This window comes from Chelonia mydas, chromosome 1 (assembly GCF_015237465.2).
Source record: "Chelonia mydas isolate rCheMyd1 chromosome 1, rCheMyd1.pri.v2, whole genome shotgun sequence".
NCBI classification, from domain to species: Eukaryota; Metazoa; Chordata; order Testudines; family Cheloniidae; genus Chelonia; species Chelonia mydas.
The window spans coordinates 212,985,061-213,009,022 of NC_057849.1; the positions used below are offsets into that span (position 1 = coordinate 212,985,061).

The following is a 23,962-nucleotide window of genomic DNA, read 5'->3' on the forward strand; positions in this document are numbered from 1 at the left end:
CTCAACAGATGTTGCAGGGAGGGATAGCTCAGTGCTTTGAGCTTTGGCCTGCTAAACCCAGGGTTGTGAGTTCAATCCTTGAGGGGGTCATTTAGGGATCTGGGGCAAAAATTGGGGATTGGTCCTGCTTTGAGCAGGGGGTTGGACTAGATGACCTCCTGAGCTCCCTTCCAACCCTGATATTCTATGATTCTATGTGTTCACAATAAGATCCCTTTATGCTCTGCCAGGCATGGCTGAGGTTAGCGAATGTAAGTTGTTACATGCAACACCACTTTGTGGCTGAACAGTATAATACAATTTAACCTTCCACTACACTGCCAACGCCCCACCCCCCTTAGGCACAGCTCCACCTGCTATTTCAGAGGCATTTCACACAGTGACACCAAGCAGGACCCACCTCTGCGCTCTGCCCTGGCACTTCGCACCTGCGCCCCCAGAATGATTAAGACCAGGCAGAGCAGGGCTCCCAGAATAATGCAGATGACCACGGGCACCGTGACTCTTCCACTGTCGGTCGGAGGGCGGCGCGGGGGAGCTGGATGGAAATGAACATGGAAGAGGGAGAGATTATCCTGTGGGAGTCCAGGAGGCCCAGGGAGCTCCCCAGTCACCCATTGCAGGGCCCAGGACAGCAGGGTAACGGGCTGGGACACAGTCTGTGTGCCATGGGGGCAGCTCACAGGCTGCTGTTTAAATCATGGGCCCTGCCCTGTCAGCTGGAGCCAGCAGACAGGAATCCTCTGGCTCAGCATGGCCTGCAGCTCCCACCCAGATGTCATTCGCCCCTAGATTTCACAGGCCATGTGTAAGGGGACTGTTGGCCCCTTACTAAAACTCGGTGGGGGTGTTTCGGTTGGCTAGCTCCCAGGAGCAGAAGGAAGGGGAAGGGTTGATAGGAAAGCAGGACCCTGAGACTGACAGTCCCCAGGAACAATAGGGAGAGGCCAATGCCCCAAGTCAGCCTGATTGACAGGGCGGGCAGGCTAATCAGGGAGTCAGGAGGACAAGGTGGGTCCTGGGTGAACACAGGGAAAACACAGGGTGGGAAAACACAGGGTGACGTGTTTTCCTTTAACCTTTCCCACTTTTTCCTTATTTTTTTTTAAATCGATTGCTGTTTAATACACTGTATTTCCTTTGAACTGCACGTAACGGTCAGTGGGTCAGGGAAGCATCCAGTGCAGAGAGAGCACCTGGGAGTGGGGACACCTTAGCCCCTGCCCTAAGTGACCACAGCAGGGTTGGGGGTCGACGCCCCAGGAATCCTGGGCCCAGCCTTGTCGGGGTTACGAGGACTCTGCCAGACAGGAGCGTGGAAGGGGAGCCCTTGACGTCAGGCAGGCCTCTGGGTAAAGGAAGGGGGAACGAGGACTCAGATCCCTTCGCTAGCCCATTTCACTGGGGTAGTTTATAAGCCAGGAAAGTTCCCCACAACAGCGGGGCCATTCCCCTGCTTACTCATGGCAAGGAGCTCCTGTCCTTAGGCTACAGCTTGCAGCTCATCCTCTGTGACCCTGCACCAGGTAAATTTTAACTCTTGATGGGAGCGGGGGATGTTTTACCTGTTCTACTCAGTGATGCTGTCGTCTCTGTCACACCTGCAAAGGGAAAGGGAGGAGAGTTGGAGTCTGGAGCGAGGGGGAGCTGATGTGTTTGTCACTGGGTAGCGTCCCCCTCAGATCTCCAGACATCACTTCTACAAACTCCCTCAGAGCAGCACAGGGTCTGTATGTTAGTGATTTAGGGCCCACGTCCCCCTATGCTGACTAGTAACAAACCAGCACACTGGGGTCTGTGATGGACGCAGGGGTTATGTGGGCTGATGTCTGAGCCAATCTGGTCCCACAAAGCTTCCACCCCACAGTATCCGTAATGCTTCTGCACACAGGAGATGGGAGGGCCTGGCCTGTGACCAAGGGCGGGCGGGTAATTGGACCCATCCTCCTTCCAGAAAATTACAGCATGTAGCAGAAACATCTCCTATCACTCACCTGAGCAATTCACAGCAGCATCTTCCTTATGATCACAGTTACTTTCACCCCAGGGCTTGGAACAACAATCCCAGAGAGACGACTCTGTCCCTCTGCAGTTCACCTTCTCCACCCAGATGGGACCAGTCCCCTCGCCGAATGCAGCGTCGCACAGGGCAGATAGAGCCGATCCACAGCCCAGTTGTTGACACACAACATTAGCATCCGCCATGTCCCAGGAGTCATCACAAACTGTTCCCCAGGAGCCACGGTACCAAACCTCCACTCTCCCCGAGCATCTGTCCTCTCCTCCCACGACACGTAACTTCTCCTGATCTGGAAATGCAGAAACCTCACATGTTACTGGGACAGCTGGGAAAGTCCTTCGGGACCAAGAGTGAGACAGTGAGAAGCAGAAATACCTGTGCAGCTTGTCGAGTTCGGGCATTCGGCAAACAGGGTCTGAGGTGGTTTCTCTTTTTCTCCTATGCAGAGAAAATGATTAAGTGAACGGACCGAGAAGAGTGTATGATGTAGGAGAGAGTAGGGCTTATCTGTGTATTAAACCCCTAAATTTCAGCAATTTTATAAACTTAAATCTAAAATCTATTTTGTTTCATAGCTAATGGATTCGTTCCTCAGTGGATTCTCTGGATGTTGAAATCTTTATTCAGCTCGCTGCTCGTGTGTGCGCGTTTGAGGGTATCTGAGTCTGTTCCATCCACCCTGTGTACAGCTGCTCTTGACCCTGTTTGAAGGTAAACAGATCTGTCAGCTGAAACACACCCACATTGTTGTGAGGATCCAGAGACAGGAAATAGTGGTATTATAATTGAGGACTGTACCTATTGGGTTATGGGAAGTGGGCGCCCGCTCCAGCCCTGAAGGGGTTGGAAAAGCCCTGCAGAGGGCTGGGGCTGGGGAAGGAAGTAAAACCCCAGCTGACTGGGGGAAGTGGCGCAGCTGGGGGCCACGCCCCAATCAGGGCCCATCTGGCTCTATAAAGGCTGTGAGCCAGAAGCCAAGAGAGAGCACTCTCTAGGTTCCTCTAGCTCTGAGATGCCAAGAGAGACCACACTCTCTAGCTCTGATGGAGAGACCTGGCTGTAGAGACCTGAATAGAGGATCCAGTTTGGAGCAGGACTGGGGAAAGGCCAAGGGAGCCGAGGAGCTCCAGCCTAGGAAAGCTGCAGGCCTGGTAAGGTCTATTAAGTATGGGGGTTGCAGGGGCAGCCACGGGTGGGCAGAGGCAGCAGGTCCAAACCCAACCTTGCCGGTGATGAGTGGCTCATACTGCAGTCTGCCCCAGGATGCAGGGGCTAGCTGGTGAGTAGCAGAAGCCTACGACTGAGGTGAGGTAGGGATAGTGGGTGGGGGGGTTCCCCTGGGAGGGGGAGACCCAGAACTGTGGGGTACCGCCAGGGGGCAGCACGCAGTGAAAGGGGCACCAGGGTCCTGGGAGGGACATGGGAGCCAGCAGCAAGGCGAGACACCAGCCTGAAGAGGGCGCTCCAGCGGCTGGAACGCTAAATCCCAAGGACAACCAGCAGCAGGCGCCGCTGGTGAGTCTGCGCCCCGGTTACAAGGACTAAATGAGACTTTAGATCTGAAACAGACTCTCACCTACACGCACAGACCCACTTTTTGGGGATTTTGATCCTGACCCAGATTTCACAGCCTGGGTGTCAGGAAGCAGGGGCTGCAGCAGAGCTAGTCTCCAGGCTACTTAACGATCGCCGCTGGACTGTATTAGGCTGCCTGACTGGTCATACTGCCTGAGTGGTCAGCAGTCCAGCTCTTGAGTCCAGCAGCCACACCAGCATTCAGCAACTGCTCAGAGCATTTCCCACAGCTAAGATATCTCATTTTCCTGTCTTGTTCAGTCTTGCTGTTGCCTTGACCCCAGACTTACCCCTTGCCTTGCTCCAGGTAACCTGGTCCTGACCCTGAGCTCCGATTTCTGCCTTCGGCTCTGGCCTCTGGCTCTGACCCTTGGCTCCAATTTCTGGCTACCAGCTCCTGCTCTAACCACTGGATGTGACTCCTGCTCCAACCACTCAGCATGACCACTCACGTCCTGTTCACTGACATTGGGCCCATCTCTGATTGATCATCCCAAAAGTACAGCCACAGAGATTCCCAAATGATGCTCGCTAATGGGAGGACATTTGCAGTGGTGCTGGAACAATTTTTACAGTTGGGGTGCTGAAAGTCAGCGGTCCCCAAACTTTTTACCTTGACCCTTCTTACCCTGTCTGTGCTCCCTCTCCCTCGAGTTGAGGCCAGGACTGGGCTGTGGATCGGGGTAAGGTGACTCAGGCTGGGACCACACCTTGCGGGGGTAGCAGCGGGACCCCGTGTATGGGACCAGCATTGGAGCGCGGGGCCGGCAGCCGGGACCCCATGCAAACTGATTAACCCCTTGCACCCCAAGTTCCCGAGCCTATGGGCATTTGTAGGCTCTCACTAGGTGATTGCACCGGGTAACACACAGCTTGTATGAATAACTCCCCTGTTTGTTTTCCAGGTGCTATATTGAGAATTGACAATGAAAATATGTCTGTCACTACTGTGAATGTAAAACTGTCTCTACTGAAAAGTATTCAAAATTCTATCACCTTCAATGAGTAAACGATGGAGTGGGTGTGTGCACAGACAGTTTCAGAATTACCACTGCAAGAAATATGGGTCTCTTCTGCTCGGTTATCACAGGACTGCTGTTTCCATATGCCTGATGGGCACTGCCAAAGGGACCTGTGCTGCTCACTGCATGCAACATGGTCCAGCCATGTGGGACCAGAACCTGCTCCATATGCAAAGTCTCTTGCAACCTGCCCTCTATCCCCACAGTTCAGCTGTTTGCAGACAATTGCTGGGGTGACTCCAGACATCTGATTGGAGCAAACACTGCCCCATGTCCCATTGTAGAAAACCTCCAGCCGCCCAGCACAATCACTGTTGCTCACCAGCCTCAAATCCGTGAATTCTAGAAGGAAGTGCACAAAAAGGGAATTTAAATCGTCTGATTCTGAAATGAACTGGGGTGAAGAGTGAAATCCCAGCGATTGCTCATCCCAAAAGTATAGCCACATCATTCTGCAGGAGCAAGTGCAGAGAGAATCACTCTAAGAATGAGAGACTCTCCTGGACACCATGGGCCTATTAGAAATACAATGGTCACCTCTGAAAAGTCACCAGTTCCCAGCAGTTACACACAGAGACACCTGCAATACAGCAGTGACTGCCCTGCCAACACTAGAGAAATGCTGCGATATCTCCAATACTCCTGAGTGGGAACCGATGGGAAATGGTGACTTTCTAATCATGACCCCAGTAGGTAGGTAGAAGAGTAGAGTGACCATATTTTCTCAAAGGGAAAACGGAACCCCCCATGGGGGGCCCAACCCCCAAACCTCCCTTCCTCTCCCCCCCGACACGTGGGGCCAGCCTGAACGCACCCTACCTCCCACCTACACAGGGACAGCCTGAGGTTCCCCTATTTCCTCAGCATGTGGGCTAGCCTGAGCCCCCCTGCCACCCACCCGTGCGGGGTCAACACGAGGCCCCATTCTTCCATCCCGCGCGCACAGCGGCCCGAGACCCCTGCTGTCCTCCCGCGTTGGGCTAGCGTTGCCACTGCCCCTCCTCCCCCCACAAGTTCCTCCGCACTCCGCTAGGGGGCTCATCCCACTTTTTTGCCAAAACTGTGCATGTTTCCAATTTGCTCTTCCCAACTCGTGATCCGTTGGCAAGAGGAAACAAGAGAAATGCCCAGTTTTGCCAAAACAGTCGGGACGGCCAGGGCAGGCTTAAAAAAGAGTGTGTCCTGGCCAAAACGCTCTGTATGGGCACCCTATAGAAAAGACAGTGAGGGAGAGGCTCTATCCTTCTCAGCTCTCTCCTCAAATGTCTGCCCCCTCCATTAAATCCCCTAGGTAACCAGGCTCACGTGAGCATTCCCGGACCAGACCTGAGCAGAGAACTCCCTGCGTCCTCTTTGTGTCATGCAGTTGTGCTGGCCCCAGCCCCTGGAAGGACAGTCCCAAAGATCGGATTCATTTCCAGAGCAGTTCACATCATCCAGCCAGATCTGCCCGGATCCTTCCCCGTAATGAGCAGAGACAGTCGCATTGATGGCGCGTCCACATCCCAGTTGTTTGCAAACCACATTGGAGTCTGACAGATCCCAGGAATCATCACAGACTGTCCCCCAGATGCCATTGTAATAAATCTCCACTCTCCCAGCACAGCGACCTGCCCCATTCACCAGTCTGATCCGCCCGCTTCCTGCAGGGATAGATCCCAGCTGTTAATATGCAATATGATGATTATTAAATAGCTTCCATGCAAATCAGATGATGCTACAATGGCTGAGATATTGAAATGCTTTTTAAAATCTGTCTTTAACAAGAAACACAGAAAAGGAGAAAAGGCTGAGTAAGGAAATGAGGAATACTTTTTACAGAGCACTATTGATAAACAGCGTGTGAGTGTAAGGGCCTAATTCTGAATTCCTTACTCATCGGAGTAATCCTTAAGGGACTCGTCATATGGGTCAGAGCTATTTGTGAGACTAAGGGTTAGCGGAAATAGCCCTTACTCAGAATCTTGAATATTCTCAAACAACTCTTAAATGATAAGCATCAAGGTGTTCAAGGAATTATTAGGCAATTAATTTACCCAAAACCAAATATTCTTTTCAGTTGTTACAGAATGGGGAGGGGGTGACACTGGCTGCCCAGGTCATGCTAGAGTGTAGTTAGATCAGTTCACTTGTGTAGATTAAAGTAATGGTTAGATGTATACAGATGTTGAAACTTTATGAAAACTAGTGGAACGTTATGGGTATTGTTTTTGCGTGTCTATTCCTGTCATAATGTAATGCCAAACATTTACATGATAAATACACGTGTAGCTAAATAACACATCAAATAAATTTTGTGAAATGCGGAGGATTTAAGGACTTTAACAGAAAATGCTAATTTCAAAGGAAATAGCCATTATGAATAAGGTCTGAGGTCAAAAATCTAAGTGCATTTCTCACTCCCTGTCATGAAAGGAAAAGCCCACCTGGGTAGATTGTCAGCTTGTCTTCTGTGAGCTTGTTTTCTTATGTTCTTATGTGAGAAGAAGAAGATATAAATATGGATTCAAAGAAAGATCCTGTATCTCTGGACTGTTTGGATTCTAACAGAGAAGAATAACTGAATGAGAAGACAGAGATCCCCAGAGTTATTCTGGGTAGCCCTGTGTGATGGGGTGAGCTCCCCACACTAGCCCTGTAAGAGCTGGGTTGGGCCAGGTGGGCCCAATCAGCTAATTACGCTGCAAAAGGTGGAGGTTTAGGCCGGAATCAGCTGGTTAGAGAGAGTCTCACCTGTTCAGGAACAGGTGGGACCTATAAAGCCAGGAAGGTGGCTCCGGGTTGGGGCTGTTGGGAAAGACTGCAGTAAGGCAGACAGCAGTCATGCCCTGGGAAGAGGGAGGAGTGTTTGGGGGCTGCAGGGAGATAGTCTGTAGTTATTCCCTGGGAGGAGGATTCTTGGGGCTGGCACACCCAGAGTGAGGAGGGGAACCAGAGTATAGGAAGCAGTCATAGAATCCTAGAAGATTAGGGTTGGAGGCCATCTAGTCCAACACCTTGCTCAAAGCAGGACCAACCCCAACTAAATCAGTCCAGGGAAGGAGCAGTGTGGGCAGAGGGAGGAAGCCCAGAACTGCTGAGCTGTCCCTGGACTGGATCCCAGAAAAGAGGGCAGGCCTGGGTTCCCCTACTAGCCACTGAGAGAGTGGCACTAGGGAGTGAATGGGAAGATGGCCTAGGACTGTTGACGGACTGAATCCCATCAGGGGGAACACTGAGTGACCTAGCTAGAGGGCTAAGTCACAAAGAGGATGCTGTGGGTCCTGGAGCAAGAGGCGCTGCAGACCAGAGTGAGAGTGATGGTGTGCAAACTGTGGATAGGGCGTTGGCCTCGAGCGCTAATCCCCAGAGTGACCAGGAGGAGATGCCAGACCGGCAGTGAGTGGAGTACCTCATGACACCCTGTAAAAGACTTTGGGGAAACTGACAGTTTATTACATCACTGCCACCATTTGGAGTTACAAATTGATTTCCCTGTTGTTATATCTTACCTGCTATAGCCTCTCAATAACCCTCATTCTTTCTTCTTAGCTAATAAACCTTTAGTTATTTACTATAGAACTGGCTGCCAGCGTTCTCTTTGGAGGAAGTTCTGGGTGACTGACTTGTCCCTTGGGACTGGGAGAAACTTGGTGTGGTGTGATGTTAGGATTAAGTGACATTTTATCACAAATTTCAGTTTGCCTGGGCGGCAGGTTAGGCGGTCTGTGACTCCACAGTGAGACTTGTATAGTGATCCAGGAGTTCACGTTTGTGACTGGCTTGGTGAATCATAGAATCATAGAATATCAGGGTTGGAAGGGAGCTCAGGAGGTCATCTAGTCCAACCCCCTGCTCAAAGCAGGACCGATCCGCGATTAAATCATCCCACCCAGGGCTTTGTCAAGCCTGACCTTAAAAACTTCTAAGGAAGGAGATTCCACCACCTCCCTAGGTAACGCATTCCAGTGTTTCACCACCCTCCTAGTGAAAAAGTTTTTCTAATATCCAACCTAAATCTCCCCCACTGCAACTTGAGACCATTACTCCTTGTTCTGTCATCTGCTACCACTGAGAACAGTCTAGAGCCATCCTCTTTGGAACCCCCTTTCAGGTAGTTGAAAGCAGCTATCAAATCCCCCCTCATTCTTTTCTTCCGTAGACTAAACATCCCCAGTTCCCTCAGCCTCTCCTCATAACTCATGTGTTCCAGTCCCCTAATCATTTTTGTTGCCCTCCGCTGGACTCTTTCCAATTTTTCCACATCCTTCTCGTAGCGTGGGGCCCAAAACTGGACACAGTACTCCCGATGAGGCCTCACCAGTGTCGAATAGAGGGGAACGATCACGTCCCTCGATCTGCTGGCAATGTCCCTACTTATACATCCCAAAATGCCATTGGCCTTCTTGGCAACAAGGGCACACTGTTGACTCATATCCAGCTTCTCGTCCACTGTAACCCCTAGGTCCTTTTCTGCAGAATTGCTGTCGAGCCATTCGGTCCCTAGTCTGTAGTGGTGCATTGGATTCTTCCGTCCTAAGTGCAGGACTCTGCAGGTAAAATCTAATTCTAGAACACACCACCAGTTTGGGGTATCTGCCCTTGTTTTCTGAGTCTGCCCTGAGTTAGTCACTTACAGTGGTGAGCCACTCCAGACAGCATGACAGCAGGTACCAGAACATTAGAGAAAAGTAGACTTGGTACCACTTTATTTTACCAATAAAGGGAAAGACAGGCAAATTGGATCTGTGTGTGTACAGTAAAGTCCAAGACACTTAGGGCCTAATTCTACCCTGCTGAAATCAACTGTGAAGCTCCCACTGACACAATGGGAACAGAAATGGGACCTTAATGTGCTGTAGTTACCCTGCAGTTGGAATGGGCATGAAAAATATCAGTGCAGTAACATACAGTGCATGATATTGGGACATAGTTAAAATATCTGTTACTTGTTTACTTTTACTGTTGGACCTGAATGTAAATATATACCAGCCAAAAGAACAATAGAATTATCTTTTACAATAGTCATGTACAACCAAGAACAATGAAAAAATCCCATCACAGATTTTTTTTTCATTTTTTTTTAACCTTTAAATGAAGGAAAATTGCAGTTATAGGATTAGGACTTCACAAGGTCACATTATAAAAGCAACTTTGATGTATTTCCTAAGTGACAGAGGGTTAGATCCACAAAGGTACGTAGCTACCTAACTGCCTCTTTATAAATACATAATATATAAATCACTACATATTTATTGAAGCAGGGACTTGACTCTCCCATATCCCAGGTGAGTGCCCTGGCCACCAGTTGGAATCAATCTCTAGCTTTTTTTTCGGATTCAGTGACTGATTATTTGTACAAAGTGGAACATTTCCAGCAGGAGAGACCCACCCTAGCACAGTCTAGAGTGACTAGGGCGCTCACCTGCGTTCACGTCCCTGCTCCAAATCAGGCAGAGCAGGGATTGAATGTGGATTTCCCACCTCCCAGTTGAGTGCTTTAACCACTGGGTCCTGTGTAAAATGGGGAGATGAGAGAGCTGACCTGGCTTACGTGCCTAGCTCCAGAAGTGGGTTCATGACTGAGGTCCCCGAGCAGAGATAGGTGCCTACCTCTACCTGCGTGTCAGGGGGCTGAGGCTTCGATCAATGGCAGGTTGGCAACGAAATAACTTTGTGTATCTAGGCCCTACTCCCTTCCTTGGCATTTCACTGCTGGCAAATGTAGGTGGTTCCCTGTTCAGCTTTCTGGCTTCTGGTGCCTAACTCTCCCCATGCATTGTACGGGGAGCTGGGCGCGTGACTCATGGCTGAGGATCCCATTCGATGGCAAGGCACCTAGGAATCAGGCCTTGCAACGCCCAAGACCCTTGGGGGATCTAGCCCAGAGCTACTATCCATGGCAGCCTTGGTCAAAACAGGTTGCATATGACTTCCTTTTCTTACTATTGTTTTCTGATTCAAGACAGCATGTTTTTTCACGACTTTAACATAAAGAAGCCACTAGATACACTAGAGCTGCTTGGAAATTCATCCTTTTCCCCACAAAATATGAATGACCCTGAATATTTTTCATGTTCCACAAATAAATTTGGGATTTTCATAGATCTGTCAAGTGATGAAAAAAAAATTAACCGTGATTAATTGTGCTGTTAATAATAGAATACCATTTATTTAAATATTTTGGATGTTTTCTACAGTTTCAAATATATTGATTTCAATTACAAAACACAATAGAAAGTGTACAGTGCTCACTTTATATTTTTTATTCCAAATATTTGAAGTGTAAAAAATGAAAGAAATAGTATTTTTCAATTCAGCTAATACAAGTACTGTAGTGCAATCTCTTTACCATGGAAGCTGAACTTACAAATGTAGATTTATGTACAAAAAATAACTGCATTCAGAAATAAAACAATACATTTCAATTGGTATTCTGTTGTTTAACAGTGCAATTAAAACTGCGATTAATCATGATTTTTTTTAATCTCGATTAATTTTTTTAGTTAAATGCGTGAGTTAACTGTGGTTAATTGACAGCCCAAGTTTTTCAACAGAAATCTGAACATTTTCAATGAAAACAAACTATTTGAGAAAATTTGCAATCTTATTGTGAAGATTTTTCACAGGAAAAAAGTTTTGATGAATTTTTTTTGAACAGCTCTAATCCATAAAAATATGAGAGAGAGACAGAGAGAGAGGTTGCTATAGTGCATTAACCCTATACTATGGCTATGCTTTGTTCTGTATATAATATATTTTTACTATAAATCGGTCCCAGTTTGAACATCAGATCCACATCATTTCAAGGACTGCCGAGATCACAGCACAAGGTGGGGTGGAGGCAGGCCCTGGGGTGGGTCATGTTCCCATTGAACAAGGACAGGATATTTATAAGATTTTCACACTAAGTCACCTGAGCAAATGACACCAACGTCCTCAGCAATTCCTGCCTGGGTTGTCTCAGGCGGGGAGATGTCACAGAGAGTCAGATGAGTCTCGTTTCCTCCACATCGGACACTTTTCAGCCCCACGGGGCCCCTTCCTCGCTCAGACATAGGGGGGTTATAAGCTTTCTCAGCGACTCCGCACTGGAGCTGCCTGCACACCACGCTGGCATCGTCCATGTCCCACTGGTCATCCAGGACTCTGCCCCACACACCACGGAGGGAAATCTCAACTCTCCCACTGCATCGGCTCTCTCCATTCAACAGTCTGAGCGCCTCAGAACGACCTGGGCTCACAGAGACAAAAAATACGCTCAATAACACTCCCTGCTGGTACTGCATTAGAAATAATACACAGGTGTGATGTGAAACACAGGTTTCTGTGCTGAGTGGAAGGTAACTCTCACCGCTGTGCAGTGATACAGGGAACAGCCTCTTTCAAGGGTTTCATTTGTCTGTCTACTCAGAAATGCAGGAGGTGATGGAAGGAAAGAATTCCCCAGCTCTGAGATCAGATCTTGCCCGATGTGGAGCGCTCTCACCTCCCTAAGGAGTCAATGTGAGTGGAGAGTGCTCAGGAACACCTGGCAGATCAGGCCCCTGGTTTCCAAAATGGTCTGTGCAAAAGTGCTCAGTGCTCACCCCGCACATTGATAGCGTCAGCGCTGTGAGGTAGCTGTGATTTACAACAGGAGTCTAGGGATTGGCCTGCAATGAGCTCACCAAGCGCCCCACTTCCCTGCTGCAATTCCCAGATCCAGACTGCCAGGACACATGGCTCCTTTAAAGAAAACCCTGCCCTGTTTGTCCCCGTTCAATGTACATTGGTGGCCTGCGATCACGGCGTCAGCTCCAAACCCATAAGGAGCTAACACAATAAAGGCTTTTCTGCACTCAGCAAGGATTTTCCAGGCCAGGTCTGCAACTGTGGACGCTTGAGTTCCCTTTCTCACGAAGTCTAGCTATTGGCTTGGCTGGAGATGATGCTGGAGAAGAGAGTGACCTCCGGGCAATGGGGAAGAAGATCCCATTTTTTTCTAAACATATATATTTTTCATTTTAAAACTTTGTTCACTGTGACCACATAAGATGTTGAAGTTCCTTGTGGGAGAAGCGAAGACCCTTTCTGGTGATTAGGTCATTGGAGATTTATACAGTGTATGCGGCACCTTACATTTCAAAGGAGCCAAAGTGCTCCCAAAATGTGATCTGTAAACCTGTCAAATCTTCCTAAATATATAAACAGTTATAAGAATATACATACAGAGGACAGTAGTGACTCCATATTTAAAGATGAGATTAGTATTACACTTAAGACAGGTATTTAACTACTCTGTTTTTTATTAAAGTCGTGTATGGTCTGAATCTCACATTAAGACTCCTATACTCTGAGCAGGTGTAAATGAGCCCTTAGGGTTAGTAAGAATTGGGCCCAGTGTCATCTCCCCTTACTTCCCGCACAGAATCTCTGTGTCAGTGTGACCCACATTCCTTGTACTGCAGCATTTGACTTTATTTCTCTGACAGGAAGAGAAAGATGCCATGGGGAGGGGACATAGATTTTATCTGGATACTCTGGGCCTCTGTTACGTTATGGGCAACCCCACACCCTAGTCACCCTCTGAGGGCAGAGCTAGAGTGCAGGGTCGGGGGGGGAAGGTTATAAATACAGGAGTTGAAGGGCTTCTATACACTCGAAAGGCTACAAGGGCACAGCTGCAGCGCTGCAGCTGCACCTCTGTAGCCCTTTAGTGTAGACCCTACCTATGCCGACCGGAGGGGTTCTCCCATTCCTATAGTTCATCCACCTCCCTGAGAGGTGGTAGCGAGCTTGACAGAAGAATTCTTCTGTTTACCTAGTGCTGTCTACACTGCGGGGGGTGGGGGGGTAGGTTGGCTTCATGTGTCACTCAGGGGTGAGGATTTTTCATATCCCTGAGTGATTTAGCTGGGTCAACCCAGCTTTTTAATGTATACCGTGGCGAAGACAGCCCTGTGGACTCAGTGGCTAAGAGATGTATCTGCTGTGAGGGCTGATCCCAACCCCTGTACCACCGTGGATACAGGGCAGTGCTATGCCAGCTTTGTTTTCTAAGGAAGCCCTCCATTGGGATAATGTTTGGTGCACCATGGTGTGGTCTAAGGACGTAGAGGGAGAGCTGGGGCAGTATTTGTTGCTGTGGAGACCACAGAGACTATGGAATTTACATTTAGCTATCAGCTGACTGCTCTAAACTGGGATTCTGTCTCAGTTAAAGAGAGAGAATGGGGCAGCACTTGGTGAGGTGAGGATTTGGGAATTCTTGCCTGATTTAGCTGGGTTTATGGGGAGAAGACAGTGCTCTATGGAGTGAGAGCCTTACAGAGATCCAGAGACAGATATTGTAGAGGCTGCTTCCAATCCTGGTACCACATTGAATACAGGCTACAGATTTCTGTTTCACCAGCAACTGAGAGACCCAGTCAACTCTTAACCCAAGCCTAGGGCTGGAGCGCTGCTAGCTGCTAAGATCCCCAGACTGTTTCGTTGCTCACCGAAGTTCTGAAGTGTTTGAAACTGGCTGAGGTGCTGTCATTTCTCAAGCTCTGAAGACCCACTACATGTTACAACCACACTGCAATGCCTGAGAAATCATCTCTAAGAGAAGATCAGTGGGGAATGTGTTTGGATGTTTGTGCTGAAGTATAGAACACGTTAAGTTGTAAGAGAAACAAATGGAGGAAGGTCTGTGTAAGGAGAACCCATAGATTTACTTTCTTATAGCTTTTGTTGAAGTGGCAAAGAGTCCTGTGGCACCTTATAGACTAACAGACATTTTGGAGCATAAGCTTTCATGGGTGAATACCCACTTTGTCGGATGCATGTAGTGGAAATTTCCAGAGGGAGGCATAAATCTGCAAGCAAGAATCAGGCTAGGGATAACGAGGTTAGTTCAATCAGGGAGGATGAGGCCCTCTTCTAGCAGCTGAGGTGTGAACACCAAGGGAGGAGAAACTGCTTTTGTCGTTGGCTAGCCATTCACAGTCTTTGTTTAATCCCGAGCTGATGGTTTCAAATTTGCAAATGAACTGAAGCTTAGCAGTTTCTCTTTGAAGTCTGGGCCTGAAGTTTTTTTGCTGCAGGATGGCTACCTTTAAATCTGCTATTGTGTGTCCAGCGAGGTTGAAGTGTTCTCCTACAGGTTTTTGTATATAGCCATTCCTAATATCTGATTTGTGTCCATTTATCCTTTTACTTAGGGACTGTCCAGTTTGGCCGATGTACATAGCAGAGGGGCATTGCTGGCACATGATGGCGTATATTATCATAGAATCATAGAACATCAGGGTTGGAAGGGACCTCAGGAGGTCATCTAGTCCAACCCCCTGCTCAAAGCAGGACCAATCCCCAACTAAATCATCCCAGCCAGGGCTTTGTCAAGCCTGACCTTAAAAACTTCTAAGGAAGGAGATTCCACCACCTCCCTAGGTAACCCATTCCAGTGCTTCACCACCCTCCCAGTGAAAAAGTTTTTCCTAATATCCAACCTAAACCTCCCCCACTGCAACTTGATGACATTGGTGGATGTGCAGGTGAATGAACCGGTGTTGGTGTGGCTGATCTGGTTCGGTCCTGTGATGGTGTCGCTGGTGTAGATATGTGGGCAGAGTTGGCATTGAGGTTTGTTGCACGGATTGGTTCCTGAGTTAGAGTTACTATGGTGCAGTGTGTAGTTGCTGGTGAGAATATGCTTCAGGTTGGCAGGTTGTCTGTGGGTGAGGCCTGGCCTGCCTCCCAAGGCCTGTGAAAGTGAGGGATTGTTGTCCAGGATTGGTTGTAGATCACTGATGATGCGTTGGAGAGGTTTTAGCTGAGGACTGTATGTGATGGCCAGTGGAGTTCTGTTGGTTTCTTTCTTGGGCTTGTCTTGCAGCAGAAGGCTTCTGGGTACACGTCTGGCTCTGTTGATCTGTTTCCTTATTTCCTCGTGTGGGTATCGTAGTTTTGAGAATGCTTGGTGAAGATCTTGTAGGTGTTGGTCTCTGTCTGAGGGGTTGGAGCAAATGCGGTTGTACCTCAGCACTTGTCTGTAGACAATGGATCATGTGGTGTGTTCGGGATGGAAGCTGGAGGCATGAAGGTAGGCATAACGGTCGGTGGGTTTTCGGTATAGCGTGGTGTTAATGTGACCGTCACTTATTTGCACCGTGGTGTCTAGGAAGTGGACCTCCCGTGTAGATTGGTGCAGGCTGAGTTTGATGGTGGGGTGGATGCTGTTGAAATCGTGGTGGAATTCTTCCAGAGTTTCCTTCCCATGGGTCCAGAGGATGAAGATGTCATCAATGTAATGTAGGTAGAGAAGGGGCGTGAGTGGACGAGAGCTGAGGAAGCGTTGTTCCAGGTCAGCCATAAAAATGTTGGCATATTGTGGGGCCATGCGGGTGCCCATAGCGGTGTCACTGGTCTGGAGGTATATATTGTCACCAAATTTGAAATAATTGTGCATGAGGGTAAAGTTACAGAGCTCAGCAACCAGTTGTTCTGTGGCATCATCAGGGATACTGTTCCTGACAGCTTGTGTTCCATCTATGTGTGGGATGTTTGTGTAGAGAGCCTCTACATCCATAGTGGCTAGGATGGTGTTTTCTGGAAGATCACCAATGCACTGTAGTTTTCTCAGGAAATCAGTGGTGTCACGGAGATAGCTGGGAGTGCTTATTCATAGTTATTACAATGTTTTCTGTGTGCATTAAATGTTTGGTTTACTAAGGCCATGTCTACACTATGGGCGCTACAGTGACACAGAACTTCACTGCAGCTATGTCGCTGTAGTGTGGATGCTTCCTTCAGGGACAGAAGGGGTTTTACTATTGCTGTGGGTAATCCATCTTTCCAAGTGGTGGTAGCTAGATCAATGGAAGAATTCTTCTATTGTTGTCTACACTGGGGGTGAGGTTGGCATGGTTATGTCACTCGGGATGTGACTCCTATTGATCTCACTGATGAAGGCTGCGAAGTGCCTAAATCCTTACTGAAAATGAAACGTAGGCTCTTAAACCAGTTAGGCATTGCCATGCTGAATGGAGCAACAGCGAAACAGCTGTAAAAATCTGGGCCTAAGCCACTATGGATAGCCATCAGACGACTTGCCATCTATCAGCTACTGGCAGTTCTCTGGTGTGGCATGGGGAAGCCTTATGAAGATCTTTGGAGAAGCCTGCAGGAAAAGGACCCCTGCAGTATTTGTGTTGCATTGTAGAGGAGGATCTTCATCAAAGCGCCAGCTGCTCTCACTAAGAGCAGGATCTTTGTGAAAGTTCCCAGCTGGCTCAGAAGCCAAGCTCTGGAAGCCATTTGAACGCTTTCCTGAAAACTGAGATCTTTGGCAAAGAAATGACTATTTCTATGAAGTGCTGTGGGGAATTAATGATCTACAAACATACACACCCACTGAGCAAGCTCTGTAGGTGAGGGCTGCAGCCCACCAGCACACAACCCAGGATGGGCAACGGGGGAAGCATTTTGGCCAGGAACACCAGGGCAAACACTTACTTTTCCAGAGAGTGAAATGGGATTGTAATGGCCCCACAGCATGGATGAGATCTCTGCGTATAGGTTGCTTCTGCAACACCAACCTCAACCTGATGAAGGGCTGAGTCAGCCCTGCTGGGACTGAGGAAATCTGTGAATCACAAACCCCAGGTTTATAGCACAGAGCCATTCTCTCCGGTTCACTCTAGCCTAGTGCTAGGATCCACCTCGCCACCCCTCACTGCACCCAGAGGTGTCTCTGATCTGGGGAACTTAAACAAAGAGAGCAACACTCCGATACCCCTACTTACCTTGAGTACTGTAGTCAATGGGACGACTCATGATGATCCTAAGCTGGCCTATAAACTGCACTATGACTAATACACACACATATATATTAAACTTACCTGAGCAAATAACACTGGCCGTGTCTCTGGGGGAGCAGGCTGGGTTGCCCAGGGCCATGCGAGAACAATCCCACAGACAGGGTTCAGTCCCTTCACAATGAAAAGTGTCGCTCCATACGGTTCCGCTCCCTTCCCCGAAATGGGCTCCTCCCAGGATCGACTCGGCATATCCACAGTTCAGCTGATGGCAGAGGACGTTGGCATCTTGCAAATCCCAGTGGGAGGCACAGAGGCTTCCCCATGTGTCTCCATGTTGGATCTCCACTCTCCCGGAGCACTCGGTGCCGTTCACTAACCTGCCGCCCAGGCACCCTGAGCACAAGGGAAAGTGAGTGTCGAGGTGGCGCAGTGATCAGTGTTAATGGCCACGGCAGAGAGGGGAGTGGGGAACAGGAAGGGATTGTTGCTCGTGATCAATGCTAGCAGTTACCCTGTGGGGGCTGTGGGACTATTCTACACCTGCCCATTCACAAACTGATACTCGATCCACGTCAGTTAGTGCGAAGGGAGGACCAGGGACCAGAATTTGGTTTCCTTGATACATTCCATACTCAAGGCACCACAAGCATTTCACTGAGGGATCAGTTCCAGCAGACTTGGCTGGTGCAGGGACAGGGGGCCAAATTATGGGCCAGTCCCAACCTGGTGTAAATCGGCATAGCCTCACTGAGCCCAATGGAGCTTGGCTGATTGACACACTGTGAAGATCTGGCTGAGGATGTTCCCCAATCCCCAATCCTTTTCTTTCCCCCTGCAGCTGCTCACCTGAACACACCACGCTGGCTTCACTCCCAGGGGGACACTCAGTTGTGCCCAGCGCAGTAACAGGACAGTCCCTCAGCCGGGATTCATTCCTCTCACAGCCAAACTTGCCGTTCCAGACAGGCCCGTCTCCTGTGCCAAAGAGCTGCCCTGCTGGAATCGACAGGGCGAATCCACAGTCAAACTGATGGCAGAGGCTGTGGGCAGCCTGTAAATCCCACTGGGAGTCACAGAGGGTTCCCCAGGCGCCTCCGTGGCGAAGCTCCACTCTCCCTGAACACCCTGTGCTGCCGTTTGCCAACCTGTACCCGCCGTACCCTGAGAAGAAGGAGAAGGGAGATCAGAAGGACATTTCTCTTGCACAATTGTATCCAAAGATGTGACGAAGGAGCCCCAGTGACCTGGGATAATTAACTAATAATTATTTCCCAGTTTACTGGGCACTTTGTAAATGAGGATGTTCAGATGTGATTATCAGGTTCTTTCAGTGCAGGCGTTATTGTTCATATCTGCCCTTTGTGGGAAGTCACACAGCACCCACCAAACTCCGCCCCAGCATTTACTGCTCTGGAGTCAGGGTCATGCCTGGGACAGATTGTCTTTGGCTGAGGCCAGTCTCTGCTTTGGTGGTTCCAGAGTGCTGGTCAGGAGTCTGGAGCAGCTGCCCCTAAGTTATCACACAAATGCCATGTGAAGAAACTGGGGTTCTCAAGGGTGCTGAGTCCTAGGTTATTGGAAGCTTATTGAATCAGAACAGTTGCACTCCGGGGTCTGACTGGGAATAAAATACACAGTGGTGATATTATAGCTCAGTGACAGCTCTGCAACAGTTAAGGTTGAGACCAGCTTTCCTTCAAAGCTAATTTTTTCAAAGTGCTCTAATATCTGCTGATTGATTGGATTGGACTGAAATACAGTATTTCACATAGGAGCACAGGGTTGTATTAGTAATCCAAATGTGGGGCCATTTCACCAAGGGGTTTCCGAGATACAGCTCCCAGGAAGGAAAAAAAACAGCTTATATTAAAGTTGACAGATTCTGGCATTTTATTTTTGCACACAGGTAGAGATCAAACCAAGGCTCAGATCATTGCACCAGGGTCTCAGACACTTGAGGGTTACCCCCAACAGAGGATATGGCATCCACCGGCCTTTGGGGGAAATCAAATTCAGATGTTATTTCAAAACAAGCTTGCTTCTCCAGTTAGGTGCTTGCGAAGGCTTGTGCACCTACACACACATCTAATGGACTACACTGAGCATGTGCAGTGAGAGAGGATAGCTATCTGGAAACCTGACAATCCAGCATGAGATGTGGGTGGCTTTGAGGGTAAATTGTGGCCTTTACAGCTAAGCACCCCCACCCCTGGCACTGTGAGCGCAACTCCAGCCCAGAAAAGAAACGTGATGTTAAAAAAGCAGGTTTATTGCTCCAGTTGGTCTCTTTCATGGGGGATTTTGTTTGGAGTAAATATAATCTGAGTGCAGCAACATATTCAGAATGTGCTGAAATTGCTTTTGAAAAGAAAACAACTTCCAAATGTGAATGCTGACTGGGAAGGGGAGGGGTGATCAGGGGTGCAAGAGTAGGTGGTAACAGGGGGAAATGTTTGGGTTTTCAGCCAGGGATGTGTTTATTATGGGGAGGGAGACAAATGGGAATCGGTGGTAGGGGAGAGAAGAAGTTGCGGGGTGGGCTCAGGGAAGGGGGAGAGTGTGAGGATTGGGAGAGGAGGAAGGGAGAACACAGGAGGGGTTGCAAACTAGGAAGGATAGCAGAAAAAGTTGGGGGTTGAAGTAAGGCACATCAGCCATGAATTCTCCCCTTCCGTGTGTGTGTGCTGCAATCTACGGGAGCCCTACCCCTTTGCAGGCCCCAGGAGCAACTATACAACCACCATTATCCCCATTCCATTCTAACAAAATGTACAGGACAGGGAGGAGCACTGAGGAATCACATAGCAACCTTGTGGCCGAGTGGAAAAACCACTGGACTGGGACTATCCCCAGCTTTGCCACTGGCTTGCTGTCTGACCTTGGGCAAGTCTGAGGTTCTGAGCCCCAAAAGGTGGTGAGAGGCAGACCAGCTGAAAGTCTCTGGGCAAAGATAAAAGCCGGGAAATATAGTGGTGATGTAATGGTAGGGGCCTACTATAGACCACCCAATCAGGAGAAGGAATGGATGAGGCATTTCTACAACAAACATAAATATTCAAAACACAAGACCTGACAGTAACAGGGGAGTTTATCTACCCAGACATCTGTTGGAAAAGTAATAAGGCAAAACACTAAATGTTCAATCAGTTCTTGGAATGTGTTGGGGTAAACTTTTTGTTCCATAAAAGTAGAGGAAGAAACCAGGAGGACCGACATTTGAGACTAGATTCTGACCCAGAGGGAGGAATTGTTAGTGAATCTGAAGGTGGAAGGCAACTTGGGTGAAAGTGACCGTGAAACGATAGTTTTCATGATTCTAAGGAAAGGAAGGAGTGAAAGAAGCAGAATAAGGAAAAAGGACTTCAAAAACTCCAGACTTTAACAAACATAGTGAACTGATAGCTAAGTTCCCATGGGAAGAAAATCTTAGGGAAAAAAGGAGGTCAGGAGACCTGATAGTTTCTCAATATTAAAGACACAACTGCAAAGTATCCTGATGTGAAGGAAAAACAGAAAGAATCATAAGAGAACATTATGGCTCCACAGGAGCTCTTTAAGGACTGAAAATCAAAAAGGAATCATACAGAAAGTGGAAATGTGAAGTACTTGCTAACTATGAGCACAAAAACACAGCACCAGCATGTCGGGACTAAATCTGAGAGGCAAAAGCACAATACGAGTTACACCCAGCAAGGGACATAAAAAGATAATACTAATAAGAAGTTCTCTAAATACATTAGGGGGTAAGAGAAAGATGAAGTAAAGTCAGGTCCTCTACTTAGTTAAAAGAAGAGCTAATAAGGGATGATATCAAGAAGGCTGAGGTGTTTAATTTCTATTTTGTTTTAATCTTTACTAAATAGGTTAATGGTGAGCAGATACTCAACACATTTAATATTAACAATGAGGGGGAAGGAATGCAAACCTCACAGAAATTAAGTCGACTGTCCCCAAAGATACACTACACACAAACTAGCCTGTTAGCCTGTAGCCCTGTATTTGACATTCCTGCATGTACCCCACAATTGGGCAGCACTGGAGTCAGTCATTTTGTATGTTCAACCACTGCCAGCTGAAACCCAAACATCACATAGCTAACAATAGTTTAATGACCCTGAGAGGCAAGGCCAAATAGCTCCATGCTTGCAGTTTTTCTAATCAAAATGGGAGAATACAATAAAAAATAAACGTACTGTAAAAATAGAAACAAATGTTTGGGCAACCGACCTTGGTTTTAGGTGCCTCTAACATGTAAGCTTTATCATTGTTATAACCAGAAATATTTTGCTAATAAAAATAATGAATTGTTATTGGCTGTTGCTGGGGAAATTATTAGCCCATTAGAGGCTATTATGAGCTGTGTGCTTTATCCAAAGAAAATTTACAAAAAAATTATTTAGAAAGTGTGCTTTGGAGCAGTCTGGGGAAGCTTTCCTTTTGGCAAGGATTTTACACCTAAGTTCCCCAATAGTCAGATGGAAGGAGGGGGCCCCCGGTAGCCTGGCTGTTAATTTCTTGAGACCATTTCAGACTTTTTAGGTAACTGTAAATATTTGGAATGCTCTGCACCCTACTGCTACAGCACACATAGTGTGCACGCGCTTGAAACCTAATAAAGTAGTTTTAGGTAAAGCACTCTGGTTTGTATCAATCCTTTATCAGACAGAGGAGTTATGGCCACATTAATTTTTTTCTTGAAGAAAACCAGTTAAATTACCACTGATTTGGGTTCTAAAACCCCTGGGTAACAAGCCCAGCTGAGGACACACTCTTTACCTTAACACACAGCATGGAGCTGATTTATGGTAAAACCAAGAATAAGTTTATTAATAAAGAACATAGATTTAAATGATACTAAGCAGAGATAACAGTAGCAGAAAATGCTTACAAACAAAACAAAATACAACACTTTCTAGTGTCTAAGACTTTACTTTAGCAAACTATGATCTTTGCCTCAACAGCTTTCTCACATCAAACTGCCAGCATCTCCAAGCCTTCCGGCAGGAGGATCCAACATTCACAGAATTGGAGGGTGCTGTCCTCTTTGCCCACTAAAGGATGGGTAACTAACGAGTTTTCTCCCCTTCTTTGTATACTCCAGTAACCTTTTGAAATGTGTTTGTCTGAAGTGCCTCCCCAGATAAATTTCTTCTCCTTTGCTTTTTGACTCTTCCTAGTGACTTCCCATCATCCTCTTGGCTCATATGTAACATAATTTCCACTGTCTCTGGCTTCACCTTGTTCAGTTTACATTGGAGACACAGGCAAACAGGCAAAACAACATCCCTTTGTCTAGGACAAACTTGTTTCTCAAGTCTGTCCCCAAAACATATTTTAGGAACATCTTTCCATCACACATACATAACTCTACTCGCCATCTGTATATACCTCACACAATGATATCCATAACCAGCATGTCTCCAGTTTTCATATGATATCTTACCCAAGTGAGCTGTAGCTCACGAAAGCTTATGCTCAAATAAATTTGTTAGTCTCTAAGGTGCCACAAGTCCTCCTTTTCTTTTTACCCAGTACACTGTTATAGTACAATAATACTGTATACAAACAGTTGTTTCAACTGCTTATTCTTTGGGTTTCAGGCCCCTTGTTCTCCCCTTGGGGTGTCTGGACCCTGATTGTCACACAAAGATACTTAAGGATCTAGCTGAAGCACTGGTGGAACCGTCAGCCATGATACACAGACAGCTGCAGCGGCACAGGAGCCAGCAAACAGAGGGGTAAACAGGGGAGTGTGAAAGGGGAGTTTGTCTTGTGGTGCTTGTTCGGGGTTTGTTTTTGCTGTGGGGGGTGGTGTTTTGGTGTGGTTTGTGTTTCCCAGATTAACAGGATTTAGGTGGGAAGGCGATGACAGATACAGAGGCAGCAGTGGGAGTGACCCATGTCGTGGAAGACACAATGAAGATGACTGGATGTGGAAGCTGCGGCATGTACATGATCCTGGAGGGGGCACCTGGTAAGAGTTTTGTCTGCATGAAATGCCATCTGATAGAGCTGATGGAGGAAAAGATCCGAGGTTTGGAGATGCAGGTGGAAAGTCTGGTTGAGTTTAGAAAGGGGTTCAAGCAGATTATGGAGCAAAAATATGAGGTATCTGAAGGGAAGAGCTCAGACTTGCAGATGGAATTAGGACTGAGGAATTGTGAGGGGAGACTGCTGGGTGAGGAAAGTGGTCAGTGGAAGCATGTGACTAAGGGTATGTCTACACTACGAAATTAGGTTGAATTTATAGAAGTCGTTTTTTTAGAAATCGGCTTTATATATTTGAGTGTGTGTGTCCCCACAGAAAATGCTCTAAGTGCATTAAGTGCATTAACTCGGCGGAGTGCTTCCACAGTACCGAGGCTAGAGTCGACTTCCGGAGTGTTGCACTGTGGGTAGCTATCCCACAGTTCCCGCAGTCTCCGCTGCCCATTGGAATTCTGGGTTGAGATCCCAATGCCTGATGGGGCTTAAACACTGTCGCCGGTGGTTCTGGGTACATATCGTCAGGCCCCCGTTCCCTCCCTCCCTCCCTGAAAGCAAGGGCAGGCAATCGTTTCGTGCCTTTTTTCCTGAGTTAC

At 47.8% G+C, this 23,962-nt stretch overlaps 2 protein-coding genes and 1 long non-coding RNA gene across 3 annotated transcripts in view; 1 reads left to right on the top strand and 2 right to left on the bottom strand.

The window, feature by feature from the left end:
* Positions 1 to 201: 201 nt before the first annotated feature.
* LOC119567355 (antigen WC1.1-like) lies at positions 202 to 5,131 on the bottom strand. The gene is made up of 5 exons (XM_037912532.2): positions 4,645 to 5,131; positions 2,396 to 2,458; positions 1,995 to 2,309; positions 1,566 to 1,601; positions 202 to 538 (listed from the first exon to the last, which is right to left on the bottom strand). Exons 1-5 carry the CDS (start codon positions 5,066 to 5,068, stop codon positions 357 to 359), a joined length of 1,020 nt encoding a protein of 339 aa, XP_037768460.1. The 5' UTR covers positions 5,069 to 5,131; the 3' UTR covers positions 202 to 356.
* Positions 3,044 to 4,900, top strand: LOC122461454. The gene is made up of 2 exons (XR_006283368.1): positions 3,044 to 3,171; positions 4,501 to 4,900. It is a non-coding gene; the product is annotated as an uncharacterized LOC122461454 (long non-coding RNA).
* A 773-nt stretch (positions 5,132 to 5,904) lies between the features above and the next one.
* Positions 5,905 to 23,962, bottom strand: part of LOC119565771 (scavenger receptor cysteine-rich type 1 protein M130-like) — a 44,239-nt gene continuing 26,181 nt past the window's right edge. Inside the window, exons 4-7 of the mRNA XM_037894609.1 lie at positions 18,228 to 18,542; positions 17,463 to 17,774; positions 11,513 to 11,830; positions 5,905 to 6,260 (exon numbers count right to left, since the gene is read on the bottom strand). Coding sequence (XP_037750537.1) covers positions 5,905 to 6,260; positions 11,513 to 11,830; positions 17,463 to 17,774; positions 18,228 to 18,542 — 1,301 coding nt within the window. The remainder of the gene's footprint in view (positions 6,261 to 11,512; positions 11,831 to 17,462; positions 17,775 to 18,227; positions 18,543 to 23,962) is intronic.

Coding starts and splice junctions, on each gene's coding strand:
- LOC119567355 (XM_037912532.2), bottom strand. CDS start 5,068: ATGATGTGGCTATACTTTTGGGATGAGCAATCGCTGGGATTTCACTCT. Junction 2,459..4,644: donor GACCCATATTTCTTGCAGTG/GTAATTCTGAAA, acceptor TTCTCTGCATAG/GAGAAAAAGAGAAACCACCT. Junction 539..1,565: donor AGCATCACTGAGTAGAACAG/GTAAAACATCCC, acceptor ATTTCCATCCAG/CTCCCCCGCGCCGCCCTCCG.